At 39.3% G+C, this 18,726-nt stretch overlaps 1 protein-coding gene across 13 annotated transcripts in view; it reads left to right on the top strand.

The window, feature by feature from the left end:
• DYNC1I2 (dynein cytoplasmic 1 intermediate chain 2) overlaps positions 1-18,726 on the top strand; it is a 61,307-nt gene that overhangs the window by 34,890 nt on the left and 7,691 nt on the right. For all 13 annotated transcript variants that reach the window (XM_045298716.1, XM_045298711.1, XM_045298707.1 and 10 more), the window contains 8 exons: positions 7,927-8,022; positions 8,231-8,393; positions 8,506-8,605; positions 9,091-9,216; positions 10,289-10,435; positions 10,806-10,919; positions 11,231-11,364; positions 12,494-12,638. In XM_045298716.1, coding sequence (XP_045154651.1) covers positions 7,927-8,022; positions 8,231-8,393; positions 8,506-8,605; positions 9,091-9,216; positions 10,289-10,435; positions 10,806-10,919; positions 11,231-11,364; positions 12,494-12,638 — 1,025 coding nt within the window. The remainder of the gene's footprint in view (positions 1-7,926; positions 8,023-8,230; positions 8,394-8,505; positions 8,606-9,090; positions 9,217-10,288; positions 10,436-10,805; positions 10,920-11,230; positions 11,365-12,493; positions 12,639-18,726) is intronic.

Genomic DNA, 18,726 nt, shown 5'->3' with positions numbered 1-18,726 from the left:
GTATTACCAAAGAAAATGTTACATTTTCATGTTTGTTTTATACCTCAAAGTCAACTTAGAACTCTTTACAACTTTTCTCATCTCTCCGTTTTATGTTCACTAAAAATGGAAATTAAATCATTCGCTGGGGTTCTTCCTTTCACTTTCATCTCGTCCCTAAAGGAGTTGACCTTGCCAAATGGACAAGGGACCTTCAAAAATTTCATGGAAAATGGAGTTGAAAGATTATGTCATTTTTCTCCGAATTTTTTGAAGCCTTCTCGTTCATTTATACTCTGAAACATTTGAGGAAAGCAGGGTGACACTTTTATCCAAGTGTTTTTTAATTGTTGATAACCATGATCACATTCAAGTAATATTTTATTCCTCCTGCTCCTTTAGTTGGTAAGATAGCTTTCACGGTTGTGCAATCCTTGTTCTCCATGAGGGGAAACAGCCACTGGTGATAAACTCTTTAAGAAGCAAAGAAGGAAAAGAGTATTATGCTAGCAATATGGAGAATATTAATATGAAGACTACAGGACTCCATAGTTTTCTTAAGATAATTAAGTTACTAATACTGGATTAATTGGCTAAGCATTTTAATTGTCTTTTTGGAGCTGTATCATTAGATATGTTAACTCAGAAAGAAGGCAAAATAGTCAAAATGAAATCACAATGACTCTTTTAAAAAAATAAATTAGCTTTTATTCTTCACCTGCTAATTTTGAAATTGTATTTTTAGTTAGATCATCATACCTTTGAAATGCATTCTGGATTGTTTGAAATAAAAAGTGTTCTGAAGCTATTTTGGTAATGCCTATTATAATAGACCTATAATTATATTCCGTGTAAGTGAAGACTTTCATTTTTTAAAATAATTTTTTGTAATTATTATAGCAGAACACCATAGAAATTTAGAATACTGCAAGGATATAAAGAGGAAAATGTCTGTAATATCCACGTTTGGGGTGCTGCGGAGTCAGTTCTGACCGCTCGTGACCCAGTGCAGGACAGAACAAACCGCTCCCTGGCCCTGGGCCATCCTGAGCAATCGCTATGTTCGAGGCTGTTGTTGCAGCCACTGTGCCCATCCACCCGGCTGCCACTTGGCATCTTTGCCACTGACCCTCTCTGCTTTAGCACGCATGATAGTCTTTCCCAGGGACACGTGCCTCCTGGGAGCATGTCCCAGGTACGTGAGATGAAGTCTCCATCGGAGCTGCTGAGGAGCAACCTGACTGTACTTGTTTTACGACAGACATGCGTATCCTTCTGGCAGCCCATGATACTTATAGACTATTCCTTGCCAACACCAGAATTCAAAATCATCCATTCTTCAGCCTTCATTGTCTACCTTTCACAGGCCTATGAGGCAATTGGTCTGCCTGATTCCGAGGTGGGCCTTCCCTCCCTGCTGCCTCTAAAACAGTGACTGTCATGCTTTTGTCATCGTAACTTCCAAGAAGACATTCCGTTTCCAGTGCAGCCTCATTCAAACATAGACACCTGTGTGGAACTGAGAAGTTTTCTGAAACAGTGACCTTCCTTCGCGTCATTTACAAGGCCTTCCCATGGTTTCAATTCAGTTCTTTTCATTTTCTTAAAAGGCTGAGCATGACACACTGGATTTACTTGAACCCATAGGTTGAAAAACACTTGAGGATAAAATTGTTTGCTTTTTTTATACATTAGTTAATCTGCATCAGAAAAATATAATTTTAAGTGTGGTTTTCTCAGAACATATGAATTAAGTGGCTTTTATCTTCCATGATGCTAAATAGAATTTATTTTATTATCTTCACTTATAGAAGGAGAAAATAAGGAGTGAACTGTGTCCAATGTTTAACAGGTTTCTCTTCGTCAGCACTAGTATCTATTAAACATTTCTGTGTAGACGAAACTTAGATGTTAATTTTGTAAAGGCCCATGCATATCCATGCCCAGTTAGCAAAATATTCATTGAATCTATAAATGGTACTGAGCACGTGTGCTTTTCGTGAAGGCACCGTACTCTGTCCTTTCTTCAGTTTTGTCCTTTTCCTGACCGGTGAGCTGTGTGACAGGAGTGGAATCGTGTCCTGACAACCATGGAGTCGTCCTCAGCCTTTGGCATTTGTGTTGTTTTAAAGGAGATCATTTCCTTCCCATATCATTAAAATTATTTAATGTGTATAGCTCTTACATTAAGTGTAATTTCCTAAGAGTACAAGTTTTAGAATGAGAGAAAGAGAAAAATTCTGAAATTAAGGTTTTATAATAAAAACACTTTGTGCTTAGCTGTCCTTGTTCCTTACCCATTGCTTTAATACAGTGGTTCTTAAACTTAGCCTGGTTGGTTTCCACTTCAGAATTATGTAACAGATCCCAAAACTCACCATGAGACAAAATTGCCGAAATCACAATTTGAGTGTAACCGATAGTAAATTAAGCTTGGGTAGGCTGAGGAGTCATCAGTGCAGAAATAATGTGAGTTACCAAATTGAAGATCAAAATTGGTCTTAGACTTAACACTTATCTTCCTCTTTTTTTTTTTTTTTTTAATGGCTGAACCAATTTTTTTTAAAGCAGTAGTTTTTATGCTGCCTCTTCCTTTTTTCCCATTCTGGCCATCTTCTTGCTTTCAAGTTGACGCTGTAAGTTGGTAGTACTATTTCTGAACTGAGGGCTTTGCTGTCTTAAAGCGCCTACTGTGAATGAAATTGACTAGGACCATGTGACCTCAGTCAATTTCACTCTCAGCAGGTAAAAAGCTTCTCATGGCAGGAGCAGCGCCCACAGATATAGTCTTAGAAAGGTTACTTTTATACAAGTTTTTAACTCTTGTGAAATGACATTTTTTTCTTATCCACCTGTTCAGTATGATTTTTTTTTAAATTTTACTCTTTTTAGAAAAAGAATTTTTAAAGGAGGAAGAAAAGCTTGAGGTTATCCGATCTAAGCAGTTTCTTAAGCCTGAGGAAACTGAGGCCCACCCAGGGAAGTGAATTTATGATCCTGAGGTCACAGGATGAGTGTCAGGCCACAACTAGGACCTGCCCCTGGATTTCCAGTGAAGTACTGTTTTCATAACATTTCACGTCTCATCAATGTTGAGTTTTTAGAATGATTGTTTTTATTGGTTTGGTAGTCAGATATTTTCCCTCAAGTACATGCCTATTGGTATCTTTAATGTTGATGAGCATTTCTAATATGTAGAGGATTCTTATGTGTGAAGAACTCATAATCCTTTGTTGTGTAATCTTAACATCTGGAACCCACACTTCCCAATAGAGGAATTGTGTGGGCCTTCTGGTTAATATTACCCTCACCTAAAGTGGATTTTTAAAATTCTGGAATAAATTAATAAAACATTTACTAATTAGTTTTACTCCTCAGAGAATCCATGAGAATATAAATATCATTGACAATTGAAACCGTTGTCCTTATTTTTTACTTCCAAGTCATAGTCAGCCTATCTGAAACTATGGCCTCAGAAAAACAGTATTTGGTAAGAAATCATCACTAGAAGTAGCTCACTAAATGATGCTAGTATTGCCCAGATAAAGTATAAGTTACTTGGGTTTTTTTAAAAAACTGCATGAAGGAAAAGAATCTGGGTGCAAGTCAATTAAATGGTATAATAAATTACTCTTTTAAAATTTCTCCCCCAAATCAGCATTCTATCTGTATTCAGAATATTTCCTGATTAACAAGTCAGCTATATATTTTCCCTTCTTGAAGAGCCACATGATTAAGGAAATCCAAGTAGCCTTGCATCTTGAAGAGCCACATGATTAAGGAAATCCAAGTAGCCTTTGTTTTAAAAAAAAAATTTTTCACTGATAGATCCATAAAACTTTGTCCTAATGTCACTTTTTCTTAAATACACATTTGATCTTAAAGAACAAAGTATAAGAAGATGGAAAATCATGGGCAAGTAGATTTATATGAAGTGATTCAAAATATTGATCTAGAAAAGAAAAAATATATATTTATAATATCAAGGAAAAAATGTTCATATCTAGCCTGTATTTTTAAACTAATAATTGAAGCATTTCCCTGTCAAATTCTCATTTTATGAAAGATGTTTGTGAGGTTATTCATACATTGAATTCTTGTAAATCAAGTCATTTTTTATATGTCACAGACAGGTATCTTGATTTTTAGAATTCAGTGGCAGCTTCCTTTGTGCCATGAATAATCAAATGGCTTTATTAGGATTTCTTCATTGGATATTGGTTACATCCCTGTATCATGAAAACTACATTTGAGATGATAGACAGTAAATGTCCCTGAACAATATTAATACACTAATATTGACATTTGTTATTGAGAATTGACTTCATCATATGTGATAGATTCATAGGGATCAGTATTAATGTTTGTTTAATAAGAATGTCTAGGTTCTTGCATATAAAACCTTTCCAGTGGCTTTTATAATATCTTGAAGTAATTCTGAATGTGCTTTTGTAGCTTTTGCTTAGCTTTAATGAATCTTAAATGTTTTAGTGTAATATGACAAAGACAGAAAACTTGCCCTGAAGACTCCTTCCTTTCACTTAACAAAAGCCACCCATTTCACAGATGATTTAACTTTGATTAACCTACGCCGTTGTAACAGATTCTTCCGACAACTGGGATTTCAGTCTTCGGTGTTATTTCCAAGAGCAGGTTCATTTCCAGCTCACCAGAGTACATCACACTTTTGATGTTAACTCAAAGTAAAAACTCAGTGGTTCATTAACCCTAGTTTTAGCAGTCATTGACAAGAGATTTGTCATTTTAAAAGTCGCTTCTACTTTTCTGCACTCTTTACTGCTCAGTTTATAACCTTAGCTTCCCTGTCAGTGAAAGCATGGAGTTAACCACTTAGCATATTGTTATGAATATTCATCAATAAATTGATGTGCCATGGCAGTCCCATTTCCAGTCTTCCTGCTCTGTTGCACTCTTTTCCAGTTATAAATATATTATAGTTTATCATGTAGTATGGACTAGCTTAGAAAATCCTTACAATTTAATACTGTATTTTTTGTCATGTTAATCATACTGTAATACCTATCGTATTAGTTGTATTGTTTCTGAAGAACATACTCTAATCTGATATCCTTGATATGTGATATTTTTGCCAAATATTTGGTATATATAGATAATTGTTTAAGAATTGCATATCATTTTATGTCCCTAAAATTTATTTAGCTTCATAATTTGTATGAAACGGGGTTAAATACCTGTTATAGTTGTAGAATCAGTTTTTCAATCCATAGAAATGGAGGTTTGTATATTTATTCTAACATAAAATCCTGAGAACATATATTTAAGTAGTTGATATAGCAACTACAACTAAAATAATTTATATGATCAAATGGGCATGGAAAATGCCATATAGTAAGACAGATACATGAATCCATCTGGTATGCTTCATCTGCATTTTAAATTTTACTAGGAAAAAGGAGTCTAAACAAGATCTTTTCTGTTTAATATGTAGATTGTGAAGTCACTTAGCACTAAAGTACTGACCATACGCATATGACAGGAATTTGACACCTGTCATTGGAAATGGTACTTAGAAGCCGGATAATGCAACAAAGTTGAGGGAGAATAATATGTGGAGAGGAGACTATAATTTATAATCCACAATGCTTAAGAATGACCTTACGTGGGTGATTCAAAACCCCAATCTTTGATTTTAGGATTTGCATACAGTGAACGTTCCTAGTAAATAAAATGTATTAGACTAACTTAATAGTACTAGCATAAAAGAAAACGCCTTATATTCCTAAAGTGCATTTTCAATGGACATAAATCTCCATTTATTTTAAAAGTCAACTTTTAAGTTAAGTGTAATTAAATGGTTTTATTACATCACACCCAGAGGTGGCTTCGTGACAGAATCTCCTGATGTTTGCGTAGTGTGGCATAGACTCGCCTCCAGTTAGACTGTTTTCAGACTAATAATCCATTGTATATGAGAACTCATCTAAAAAGGAGTACTGTCCTTCTGTTTCTCTCTGTGATTATTTTGCCCAAAAAAGCTTTCATTTTTTTAAGTAGCACAAAAGCTGTAATTGGCATGCTTTGTAAGGAAGTGTCAGTGTGCAAGAGAGTGGCGATCACGAAGAATTCTTTTACGTGTTCTTTCCCCTTTGCACCGCCGCCTCCTCAGCAGGGTCACTGAGATCACTAGCTTTTCTTGAAATGGCCATTTTCACTGGCAGGTGCATTATACCCTGTATTTTCAGATTGTTTTTCCATTCTGAATGTTTGGCAGATTGATTGCTCTGGCTGCATTGACGGAGAAAGGGCTGACAAATGTAGTTGGGCTGGCTGAAAAGACAGTGATTACTGTTTTCCTTTGTGGCTGATTGAGGCCCTTGAAAGGAAAAATTTTAACCTTCACCATTTGGTTCAAAAGTATGAGCATATATTGAAATCATTCGTGCCATTTATCCTAGTTCTGTAAACTTGTCAGAACGTAAAAATCGCTCAATTTCAAGTAATGTAGGATTGGCATACGTCATTATCATTTTGATTAAGTTGGAGGTTGTATCATTGTGTGCATTATACAGTGTCATTTAAAGCTTTCTTTCCTACAGGTACAGTTGTATTTTTATTGCTTATACTATAGAGTCAGAAGATTTTCCTGGCTCTCTAAATCTACACGATGTGTGTGGTTTGGCAGCTGGTGTGGCCTACAAGCTGCATTTTGTTTGCAGGGGGGAGGCTTGTCTGTGGGCCCCCTGGAGTGCGGGTAATTGCAGGAGCTCCACATTGGGGAGAGACAGGATTGGAAGCAGTCAGGCGGAAGAATGTTATGCCATCCCATTGCCACCTTGTACAGAAAGACACAATCCCAGCAGTGCCATCTGGTTGTTGCTGTCTAGTCAGCTGGCTTGGCTGCTGGGACCATGACTTGGCAGCTGGTTCTCATCCTTGACCATTCTTTTGTGAACGTCATCTGGGGATGTGTTTCAGATCATTTTGAACATGGGTCAGGGAAATGACTGTAACTCTTAACTAACAAGTCCCCTTAGTGAATAGGCGCTCATTACTTGAGATAGGCACTCTGCTGTCGACGCCTGCTGCCATTCCCTTATTGACAAATGGCACATCTGTTTAGACAATAAAAATAAACATTTTTTTTTCTTCCAAAAAAAATCCATTTCAGGATGAAGAGAAGGAGCAGGTAGGCATGGTGGGGTATGTCTTATAACATTTTACATTTGAAGTTCCTTCCTGGGCAGGTAGAGAAGGAAAGATTTAGTGATTGAAAAAGTGTAAACATTGCATATTATACCCATATAAATCTTGATTAATTAATAAAACATGTTAAGTGCTTATTGCCACATCATAGAGGTAGATAATGAGACTTGCATTTAAAATGACAGAATAGAAAATGTGGTCTCGTAGTTATTATCTTTAAAATCTGCCGTTCAAATAGCAACCTGAGAGTTAATGTAAGCCATCTTTATGCTGTATGAAGACCCATTAGACACTGATGGTTTGAGATCACAAGGAAGCAGCCAGCTCTGGAGGCTATTTTAGACATTTGATTTTCTTCATTCTGCAGCATTAATGTGTCAGCATGCTACATAAAACTATGCTGGAGTAGCAGTGTTGTTCTGCCCTGAGTGATAAGTGCTTGCAAGCTTTCAGGGGTTTCTGTGAGGAATTCACCCCAATTGCTTACATATCTTATTTCGGTTTATGTAACTACAGAATTTAGCATGCCTGTTGATGAAGGTATACATATGCATAGGTATGTATAAAAATTTAACCAAGTGCTTCTGCTTCACTCTCTCTTTAAAAGTGGCTAGTACCAATTTGCATTATTTATACTTTCTCTGTCTGATGAGTGATTTACTTTCACGCTTAATGTTGTAAGGTGTGGTACATTTTGAAATATCTGAACAATTATCAGCTCTTTTCATAGAAACAATGTTTGCCTTCTTCTGATGATTTCAGATGAAGAGGAGGAAGATGACGTCGTGGCACCTAAACCCCCTACCGAACCTGAGGAGGAGAAAACTCTAAAGCCAGATGAAGACAGTGACAGTAAAGGTACCTGAAAAAGACTGAACTTTAAGATATCTGTGGACTCTTGTTGAGTTTGACTGCATTATGTATGGTTAAAAATAAGCTGCTGTAACTTGAAGCGGTGGCTCTAGTTGAAAAAGCATTGGTGGTCTCGATTGATCCACACGTGCTAGTGGGTTGCCATGGGTTGACCGAATGTAAATCAGACTGCAGCAAGCTCCTTGTTTTCCAGCTCCCCCGCATGAGCTCACTGAAGAAGAAAAGCAACAAATTTTGCACTCTGAGGAATTTCTAAGCTTCTTTGACCATTCTACAAGAATTGTAGAAAGGGCTCTTTCCGAGCAGATTAACATCTTCTTTGACTACAGTGGGAGAGATTTGGAAGACAAAGAAGGGTAATATTTCGTTGTTAACTTTATAGCTTCAACAGTATTAAATTACTTTGAAGATTTCAGAGTGATATAAGTTATGTTTAACCCTTAATTTTGGATTTGATCTTTTCTGTAGAGAGATTCAAGCAGGTGCTAAGCTGTCATTAAATCGACAATTTTTTGACGAGCGTTGGTCAAAGCATCGTGTTGTTAGTTGTTTGGATTGGTCCTCTCAGGTAAATGCTTACAAAATTAGATGTTATTAACTCATTTGTTATTCATAATTAACCAGCGGTTTTCATCATGGGAACTGTTGGTAGTGAAATCAATACATATAATTAAAAATAACAACATAGTGGTTCTAATGTTACCATAGTCCATTTGTTACCATTTGTTTTGTTTTATATATTGTGGAAGAAACATACTTAAAACTCAGCATTTCATTTAAGCCACCGCTCTGTTATTCATTTCAATTGCTCACCAAATTCTTAGAACCAAATTTAATCAAATATTTTGATATTGAAACATTTTAAAGAATTAACTGTGTTAATATAAGGCTGCCCTAGGTTCCCAATGAGCATAATGTGAGATACCCTGGTGGATAAAGTCTCCAATACTTGTATTTTCAGAGTAATTTGATGGAAATGTTTGTGCAACAAAGAACACAAAATAGCTCTTACTGGTGTATATACTTTCTTTTCTGCTTGCTTCTTGTGTCCAGTATCCAGAGTTACTTGTTGCTTCCTATAATAACAATGAAGATGCTCCGCACGAGCCTGATGGTGTAGCCCTGGTATGGAACATGAAATACAAGAAAACTACCCCCGAATATGTGTTCCACTGCCAGGTAGGATGGTCTTCACAGTCTTCCCCAAGTTTAAGAACTCATTAATGAGTTTAGACAAATGCCCTTTTCCTTTCTTGTCAACATAATGATTTCATTGGATTGGCATTTACTAAAACCACTCCATATTTGCAAACAGATGTTGACAGAAAACTGAAGACTTCTCCGTTCAACATGATCTGCCTTTTGTAGCTTTCCTGACATCTCTTATAATGTTTAATCACACCTAAAGTCCCTTGCTGTTGTGATTTTCCCTTGTTATTGTGATTGATTGTATAAAAGGAATCTTTTATAAAATGTCTTTTCTACAGGGAGTTTCTCAGGAACTTACTTGCTGAATACACAATTAGACGGTCGGCCCACTGAATTACTTATACATGGCCTGAGGAGTTGGAATTAGATAGTTTTAAGTAGAAACATATGTTTAAAGAAGAGAACAGATGCAGATTTTTAAAGTGGATTTACTGCAAAGTTAGAATTTGCAAACCTTTTCTAGTTGTAAAGTTAAAATCTGTTAATAATGTCACAATTCTAGGGAGGAAAACAACAACACTAAACTGAATCAAAACCAGCTTATACATTGCTGTCAACGGCGCATACAGTTGTTTTTGTGTTTTGTTTTAATACTATAGTCAAATAGAATATTTTTTTATTTAATACTATAATCAACCAAGGCAAATGTTTTGAGAATGATGATGGCAACAAATGTACAAATGTGCTTGACATAATGGATGGATTTATGGATTGTGATAAGAGTTGTATGAGCTCCCAATAAAATGATTTTAAAAAAATACCATAATCAAATAGAATAATTTTTTGCTTTCTTTGAAGCAAAAGTTTTCTTAAGAAAAATTTCTTAAACAGCCTATCTAAAAAAAATCATTACACTCACTTTTTAGCCAAAAAACTCTTTAATGATATATTTTTATAATCCTGAAGCAAAATAAAATTGTTTAAGAATTTATTGTATTGTTGTTATAACCATTAATACCTTAAATAAAGGAGGAAGCATTTTTATAACTTGTCAGCTTCTTCCATTTGAACAGCAAGTGTAAAAATCTTTCTTCCTTTGCAGTCAGCTGTGATGTCTGCTACATTTGCAAAATTTCACCCCAACCTTGTTGTTGGTGGTACTTACTCAGGCCAAATTGTGCTTTGGGATAACCGCAGCAATAAGCGAACTCCCGTGCAGAGGACTCCACTGTCGGCCGCTGCACACACAGTAAGTAAACAGGATTGTTTCCATTACACGTCTGTATTCCTTCTCCAGTCAACGGCCACCAGAGGCGTCTCAGAATGTACTGCCTTTGATGTATGAGATCTTCCTTATTTAGCAACCCAGAACGAAGGGGTGATGTTTTGTATTGTTTGGTTTTTCTTCATTTGGAATTCTGCTTTATTAGAAACGGAAGGACTGTAAGGCTCAATCTTTTATGAGCTGAATTTTTTTGCTACTCCAAAGGACCACAGGAAACTTGACATGAACAATACCATCAAGTTATTAGAAACTGTTTCCTCATGAAATATAATACCTATGATAGCACAGTATGAGAAAGTAAAATAACTGAAACCTTTAATTTCTGTCTCTCTAGCACCCAGTATATTGTGTAAATGTAGTTGGAACGCAGAATGCTCACAATCTGATTAGCATCTCTACTGATGGAAAAATTTGTTCATGGAGCCTGGACATGCTCTCCCATCCACAGGTAGGATCAACTTCAGAAACTGATACTGTGAAGCAAATACTTTTATTATGTCAGTGTTTACATATCCCAACACAAAGTTTGTTCTTAATAAGCTGTTTTATATAATAGTATTGTTATAGCAGTTTATAAACCTAACATAATATGTTCATTGTATATACCTTCTATTTTCAAACTTCATTTAATCATCAAAGTAGATTCATGTAAGGAGGATAGTAAAAGCATTATTTACAAATTAACTAAAACTAGATAGTATTTTTATACAAATGTAAGTTGGCAAGTTTACAAAACAGAGTCATTTTGCCCCTCTGTAGGATAGCATGGAGCTGGTGCATAAGCAGTCAAAGGCAGTAGCTGTGACATCTATGTCCTTCCCTGTTGGAGACGTCAACAACTTTGTGGTTGGGAGTGAAGAAGGCTCCGTGTACACAGCATGCCGCCACGGCAGGTAAACCTAAACTAGAATTTGCAATTATTGAATATTCTCCCTTGAATAATCTCATTGAAACAAATTGCCCCCTGTTTAAATGGAAATCTACCCTACAACCACTTATTATATGTGACAAATTATTTGTGTTCAGGCCTATAGAATTAAAACTTACTGTTTGTTTTTTTTAACCAGAGGTCCTTTTGGATTCATGATATGTCTTAGGTATTGTAGACTGCGGTGTATTGTGTTGGTTTGGGGTTTTTTGTTGTTGTTGTTGTTTATGTGTACGAGTGCACGTGCACAAGCTAGTGGTAGAAAAGAATATTTGGCAATTTCAGATATACCATCCATAGAGGAGTAAATAAGAAGACGATCAGCTGCTTTCCCGTTTTGAGGCATTGGGACTTGGGGCATTACTTCCATCCTCCTGTTAGTTGTACAGTAATGTCACATCCATATTTTAAATTGACTGATATTTCTCATGCTGTTCAATCTGTTTTCCAATTGTCTAGCTGTACCTTATCAATTGCTTCCTTACATAAAATTGGCTGTCCAGATTTCCACTCAATACAGATCACCATCACTTCAAGGCTTTTGATTTAAAGGTGTCTCTTTAAAGCTGTCTCTTTCACACGTAGCATCCCTTTGCATTCGCCCACCACCTCTCAGTGTGCTCCCCTGTATTGCACTTGGCAGGCACCGAGTGTTTCACAAACTGAAGGTTCGTGGAAACTCTGCCTCGAGTAAGTCTGTTGGTATCGTTTTTCCCACAGCATAGATACACTTCATGCCCCTGTGTCACACTTTCATGATGATCACCTTTCAGCTTTTTCATAATGCCATTTGTACCTAACATAGTACATAATATAGGCATGGCTTTTGTATAAGCATAACTTTTATTACATGTACTGGAAAGCAAAAATAAATGATGTGAATTGCTTTATTTCAATTTATTGCAATGGTCTGGAACTGAACCTGCAGTCTCTCTGAGATAGGCCTGTGTTGCCAAATCTGGGTAAAAAAAACAAAAAAATATGCGTAAGAATTGGAGTTTGATGAATTATCTCAAGGTGTGATACTCAACCCTTGTATTTGTAACTTATCTACTTACAGAGATTTCACTAACATTTTCACTTTTATAAAATAGCAAAGCTGGAATCAGTGAAATGTTTGAGGGGCATCAAGGACCAATCACGGGCATCCATTGTCATGCAGCTGTTGGAGCAGTAGACTTCTCACATCTTTTTGTCACTTCATCATTTGACTGGACAGTAAAACTGTGGACAACTAAGGTACCCAAAATATAGATGTCTGTTCATTTGCTCAAGTCTCTGACACAAGGTGGTGCTCTAATACTGCAGAGGAGAGATGAAACGCTTTCAAGTAGCCTAGAGTTATTTACTGGTAGATCAAGCCAGATAAAAAGTTACACAGGATAAGTGTGAACAGGTGGCTGTTACAGTTTCCACAAAAGTGTGCTGGCAGATCCTGAAACCCCACCTGAACCAGACTTCCCACTACTTCGGGAGCTTTGAACACAGAGCTCCTTGCCCTGACTTGGGGAGATAACCCCCGGGGGCCCAAGACCGGACAAGCATTGTGTTCTTTTGAATGTCGGGTCGCTGTAAGTGAAGACCAGCTCCCTGGCACCTAACAGCAGCAGCATCCTGCGTCACACCGCTCAGAACTGTGAGGCAGCTATGAGGAGCTACGGTAGCTCAAAGGACTGAGAAATGGAGGGAAGGGAGAGAAAAGCTGACGGACACTAAGGTCCTATCAAATAAGCGTTTACTTCAGAAACAGCAGTCGTTAGGAAAGCATTGTGTAAAGGCATAGGTTCATGTTAACACTCGTCTTCTACACCAGATGATTTCAGTAGTTTGATTTTGGCTTTAGTAAGCTTCAGCTGTGTGACAAGCCCACTTAGGTGGTAAAGTGCTTCCTGATCCTCCAGCAATCCCACCCAGATCAGTGCAACATGGTGATGAGGATTTCAGTTGCATTTCTGTGTTTCTCTGCTTATCATCTTTAGACTAAAGACCAGCAGGAACTTGGCCAGTCAGAAAGTCCCAAGTAGGGAACAATACGTCTTGTTACAAACCTTATAGTCTCCTTCTACCCATGTTTAAATTAAAGTGCTTTGAGCTTACTGTTTGTTGCACTGTTGCTAGTGAAACTGCATGTTGTCTATCAGGTACTGTTTCAGTTTTAAACTTTCCCTCTCCCCATGTTTTCCTCCATCTTACCCTGAATGAGAGGCGTGGCTCTTTCATTTCTTTAAGAATTCCTAGTGCTCGTAGGAGATGCTCCACACTGGTGTAGACTTAGTAAGGGTTGGCCTCAGACATCTGGGAAGAACGCACTTTTCACTCGTGTGTTTCTGGGTGTTGCCTTTCAGTGTAATCAAATGAGTCAAAACTTGCCTTTTGAAAATGGGATGCTTTCAGTTTGGTATTAGCAGACCCAGAAGTAGTACTTACCCGAAGACTAGTGAAGGAGCCGTATTCTAAAAGTACTTAAGACGGTGTCCAACATGTCGCAGGCACTTAACAATTGTTCACTTCCTCCTTTTCCTTTCCGCGGGGATCAGACAGAGCCAGAATGCATGTAATAAATCAGTTGGTTTCTTTTTGGGATTGTTCTTGAATTTTGTGTGTGGTTTTTTTAATGAGACTAAAACAGGAGAGGAGGCGGAGGGAGGAGCGTCTCACACTCTAGTAAGGAAATGCAGAATGCAGCCCATACCTTCAAAACAAAGCCCAGGCCTGTGGAAGGACGAACAAGCCAGCTGGTTTTCAGTAGGCTGCAGGCAGGCTGTAAGTTGCTGGATTTCTGGATGTCCTTTAGTAGTCCTGTATATATAGACACAGAAGACACTGCATATTTGGTAGGTGGTTAGCCTGCTTGTTTTTTCGTAACTGAAAAGAATGATTAGGTCTGTTTGTAGGTTTGGGGGGATTTTTTTTTTTTTTGGTATTGCAGGGCTTTAGCTGCCAGCCTTCCGTTGGCTCCATGTACGAGGCTGCCTCACATTTCAGCCTGCCTGAACAAGAGCAGGACTTCCCTACGCGAGCAGACTGACTGATGCCTGCCGCTGTGGCACTGCATGGCTCATTGATCTCTGGTTGGCTATTTTGTACCTGTATTCTGCTGTATTTTAACACAGAACCGTCCTCTGAATGAGTGTCAGGAAGGCATATGTTTCTCTTGGCTACCTGAGCTCTACTTTCCTCCCTTCTTTGTGCCTCTTAAAACTCATGTACTCATTCAGCCATGACTCTTGCCTCCCCTTCTCCACACACATGAACACCCTCCCCCTCCCCCGCCACGTTAATGGCCAAAGGGTTTGTTTTGGATACATAGAGCAGTATATTTTCATCCATGCTCCAGGACGCTCTAAAACTTACTGGGAAGAATTACCTTGTATCCTAACTTTTCTCTACACAAATGGTGTACATTGTGAAAAGTAGCCCGGTAGCACCCTCCTGAGTAACTGTTTTTCTCCTGGCCATACTGTGACTGCAGTGCCTTTGTTTGGTTCTTGGATCTGCACTCACTCCCTGGGTACTTGTGCTGCTCTGTTATTCCTACCTTCCCCCCTCTCCAGTGCAGGGCTCACTACCCCAGCAACAGCCTCTCTCGAAACAGTTCTGCTTTAAGCTGCTTTCACCTGGGTCTCCACATTCATGGCTCTAATAGACTTAGAAGAGTTAGCAGGCTTTAAACTGTGCTTGTTTGCCTCTACAGTGATTTCTGACTTTGGGAGTCAACCCCTGATAACCTGGAAGCATCACCCAGTAGATGTTGCTGTACCTTTGTGTCATTTAAGCTCTGGCTCTGCCCAAAACACAAAACAAGATTCCTTCTGTTCCTTTCTGTGGGTCCTCTAGCAATTCCTTGAAAGCTCAGTTTAGCACTGCCTCAAAATTAGCTCAAAGTCATCTGCCAGACTCTACTCTTTACCTACTCGGGAACTGATAACACGCTCGCAGAGTTACTTCTGTGGTTCTTCACACTGTTTTCTTTACCTTTTTTGAGCGAAGCTACTTTTAGTACAGAATATAAGCAACCCCCCCCCCACCACCCTAAAAAAACAGTGCCACCGTGTCCATTCCAACGCATAGTGACCCTTACATAATACAGAGTAGAACTGACTCGTTGGATTTGCAAGGCTATAGAGACTGCCGCAGCTTTCTCACTCAGAGCAGCTGGTGTGTGTGAACCTGATGCTCAGCAGCCGAGCTCTCTAACCACTCTGCCGCAGGCTCCTGGGTACTTTTCCATGTTGGTGAAGTGTAGTCAACCACGACATTGTGTCTACTATATGTGGAGGAATCTTATTTTCTCAAATACTAAGTATGAAAATTTTTCATACGGAGCACAGAAACCCTCAGGCAGGCCTCCTTGCTAAGGAGCTTAGGTGAGTGAAAGTGCTTCAAGGTAACCTAAGGGTTCTATAGGAACTTGATTTGGAGTAGACCTGGTAAATTAGCTTAATATTCTTCTACAGTTCACCATTCTTATTATAAATTACTCCTTGTTCATTATTATTATTATTTTCCTTAGCTAACGATGAGAAGCATAGCGGCATACTCACGTTAGCCTGACCAGCTCATTGTTTCCTATAGACAACCTACATGGGAAGCCAAATTATAATCAGGAAGTTGCTTGGTGAGCAAGGATTTGGAACAAAAGAAGTTTCAGAATTTGAATATTTAATGGCATCAAGCTAAGATAGCTTGATTCCTTCATCTTCCTATAGAGATAGCCTTGCTGTGGGGTGGTAATTCTCAAGCTCCCCTGCCGGAGACGCCCTCTTGCCTGGACAGTGCTTGAATAGTTACTGCCCTCATTTTCCTTATGACATTGCCGCTTTACATTACTGTTACTTCTAATGGGCACATTTCTTCTCCAGAAGTGAATGTCTTCCATCAGGTGCTCATGGGAAGGTCAGAGGACCGCTGGCAGTGCAGTGGTTATCACTGAGCTGCGACCTGGAAGGCTGATGCCTCCCCGCCTCTCTCCAAGGGACAAAGACCTAGTGAGCTCCTTCCCTAATGATTGCAGCCCAGGAAACCCTAGAGGGCAGTGCTGCTGGCGCACGGGGCCAGTAGTATTTGAGGACACCCTACAACAGGGTGTCGGACCTTGTGGGTTGTTGTTTTAAGACCTCTGTCTCTGTTCTCATCCAGCCTAGCGACATAACTTTACAGTGATGGAGTATGTCATCGTTTTCTTCATGTATGCACTACAGTGACTCTTTGTAACTAATCTGGGACTCCCTAGAAAACCACGGCCTCTCTTGGTCGTCGTACTGTGTTTATTCTGAAAGCATGAGGCATCTTCTCTAATTCAGATGCTGGCCTTCATTCAAAAGAAACTTAGATCTTTGTTTTCTTCCGCATCCTTTTTGCAAATATATTTTGAGAAGCTTTTACATGGAAGTAGTTTAGAGCTGCAGTGATCATTAGAAGAGTTCTATTTTTGTGGTTTTCAGACGTGGCCCCACATTAGAATCACCTGGGCAATTTGTAAAACTCTCAATGCTCACCTGGCCCCTTAGCTGAACTAAGTCTGAATCTCTGAGTAGGGGGACTCAGACAACAACATAATTTTGAGTTCCCCAGAGGATTACAGTCAAGGGTCAAAACCACTGGTACAAAACCTTGTTCTAGTAGTAAGGAAAGAGCCAGCCCAAACTCACTGCCGTCAAGTCCATTGCATCTCACAGCGACCCTTTAGGACACAATAGAAGTCCCCCTTTGGGTTTCCAAGACTGTAAGTCTTTAAGGAGCAGACAGCCTTCTCTTGCTCCCTCGGAGGAGCTGGTGGGTTCAAACGGCTGACCTTGTGACAGCAGTTCATTGTGTAGCTCACTCTGCCACCAAACTGCTTACATTCCAAAACAGAGCCTTAGAAAGGTGAGGCCACTTTTCCAACCCTGGTCATTGTCTATAACTACTTGTAAAATTTAAGGAAGGCAATGGCATTTTGCAGTATTTTTATTTTTAACGAAACCCTTTAATTAGAGTCTATCCTGCTTCTGTGATTGCTTGGAAAGCCGCTCTTTGAATAGGTGAACTATCACTTGAAAATGGGGTGCTCCTGCATCTAGCTCAGGAGCCCCAGATCTTAGCACAATGGTCCGGAGCCGGTAATGTGCGTCAGCATCACGTGTGGAGCCATACCTGACTATCATGGAGTGCACCTGAAGGGGTGCGCCTGCGACTGTCCTACTGTGAAAGCGGGCGGTGGGTGCTGGTGAAGCCGCAGCCACAGCACCAGTGGAGTTGCCAGGGAGAAAACCAGTTGCAGCTCACAGCAACCCACCTATTAGAGAGTAGATGTGCTCCACTGCAGGTCACCTTGGCTCTGATTTTTGTGGAAACAGATCGACACGCCTTTCTTTTGCAGGACCATTGGGGGGAGGTTGAACCCCAACCTCTAAGGTTGATACCCAAGTGCAAATCATTGGCTTCCCCCAGGACCTACTTGCCGGGGCGGGAGGAGGGGGAAGGTATAGGTAAGTTGGGATCTGAAAACAAAACCAACCAATGTCATTGAGTTGATTCCACCTCGTATGCCCCTATCAAGACTATCAGCCTTCCCAGCCGGAGAAAGCTGTCTCTCTCCCTCTCTGCGTGACAAGTGGCTTTGAACCCCGAGCATGCAGGGAGCAGCCCAGCGCATTTCCCACAGCCACCAGAACTCCATAGGAGGGAAAAACTCGTCATTTTAGTTTTCAGTTTGCTGTTAAGTTTCATTTCATGTTTTTTAAAACATTAAAGCAAACCCTTTTAATGTTAAGATTATCGTGGTATTGATCATTTACTATCATCTGAAAAAAAACTTTTTTCTTCTCCCCTTCTTTTTTCTTACTTTGTTGTGTTGGAGGAACGATAAGGCTGGTTGGCCTGCAGAGCTTCTCATGATGTGGATTTTGTGTGTCTGGGGTGTCTCCTGCAGTGTCCCTCTACTGCCTGTGTTCCTTGTCAAGTCCTACTTAGGCATAAAACCTTGAGTTAGACGCAGCTTCAGTCAACCACTTCCTAGGTGGTCGTCTCTGCTTCCATCGGGATATGTATACAAGGAGGCTTCAAATCGTTCCTGGGAAATTTTATTACCTTCGCATTCCCGTCTTTCTCTTCTAACAGCTGGTTGCTCTGGCTGCTGTGTTTTTGTGTGTTCCTACCAGCCACTGATGATCCTGCCTGGGTCCATTAACACATGCAGGGGTTCCAAATGATTTTAATACTCTAATTCTTTGCGTAGTAGCTAACATGCAAGAGTGCCCACACTAGTCCATATGTTCATGCCTTCTCACGTTTGGGGTTTTTTTTTTACCGTCATCTGAGCCACGTTCTGTAGTAGATGTCTCAA

The sequence above is a fragment of the Echinops telfairi genome, unplaced genomic scaffold (genome assembly GCF_000313985.2).
Source record: "Echinops telfairi isolate 266 unplaced genomic scaffold, ASM31398v2 ScPeMD7_4;HRSCAF=17, whole genome shotgun sequence".
Taxonomy (NCBI): Eukaryota; Metazoa; Chordata; class Mammalia; order Afrosoricida; family Tenrecidae; genus Echinops; species Echinops telfairi.
The sequence above is the reverse complement of the archived record's forward strand: the minus strand, read 5'-3'. Positions and strand labels throughout refer to the sequence as shown.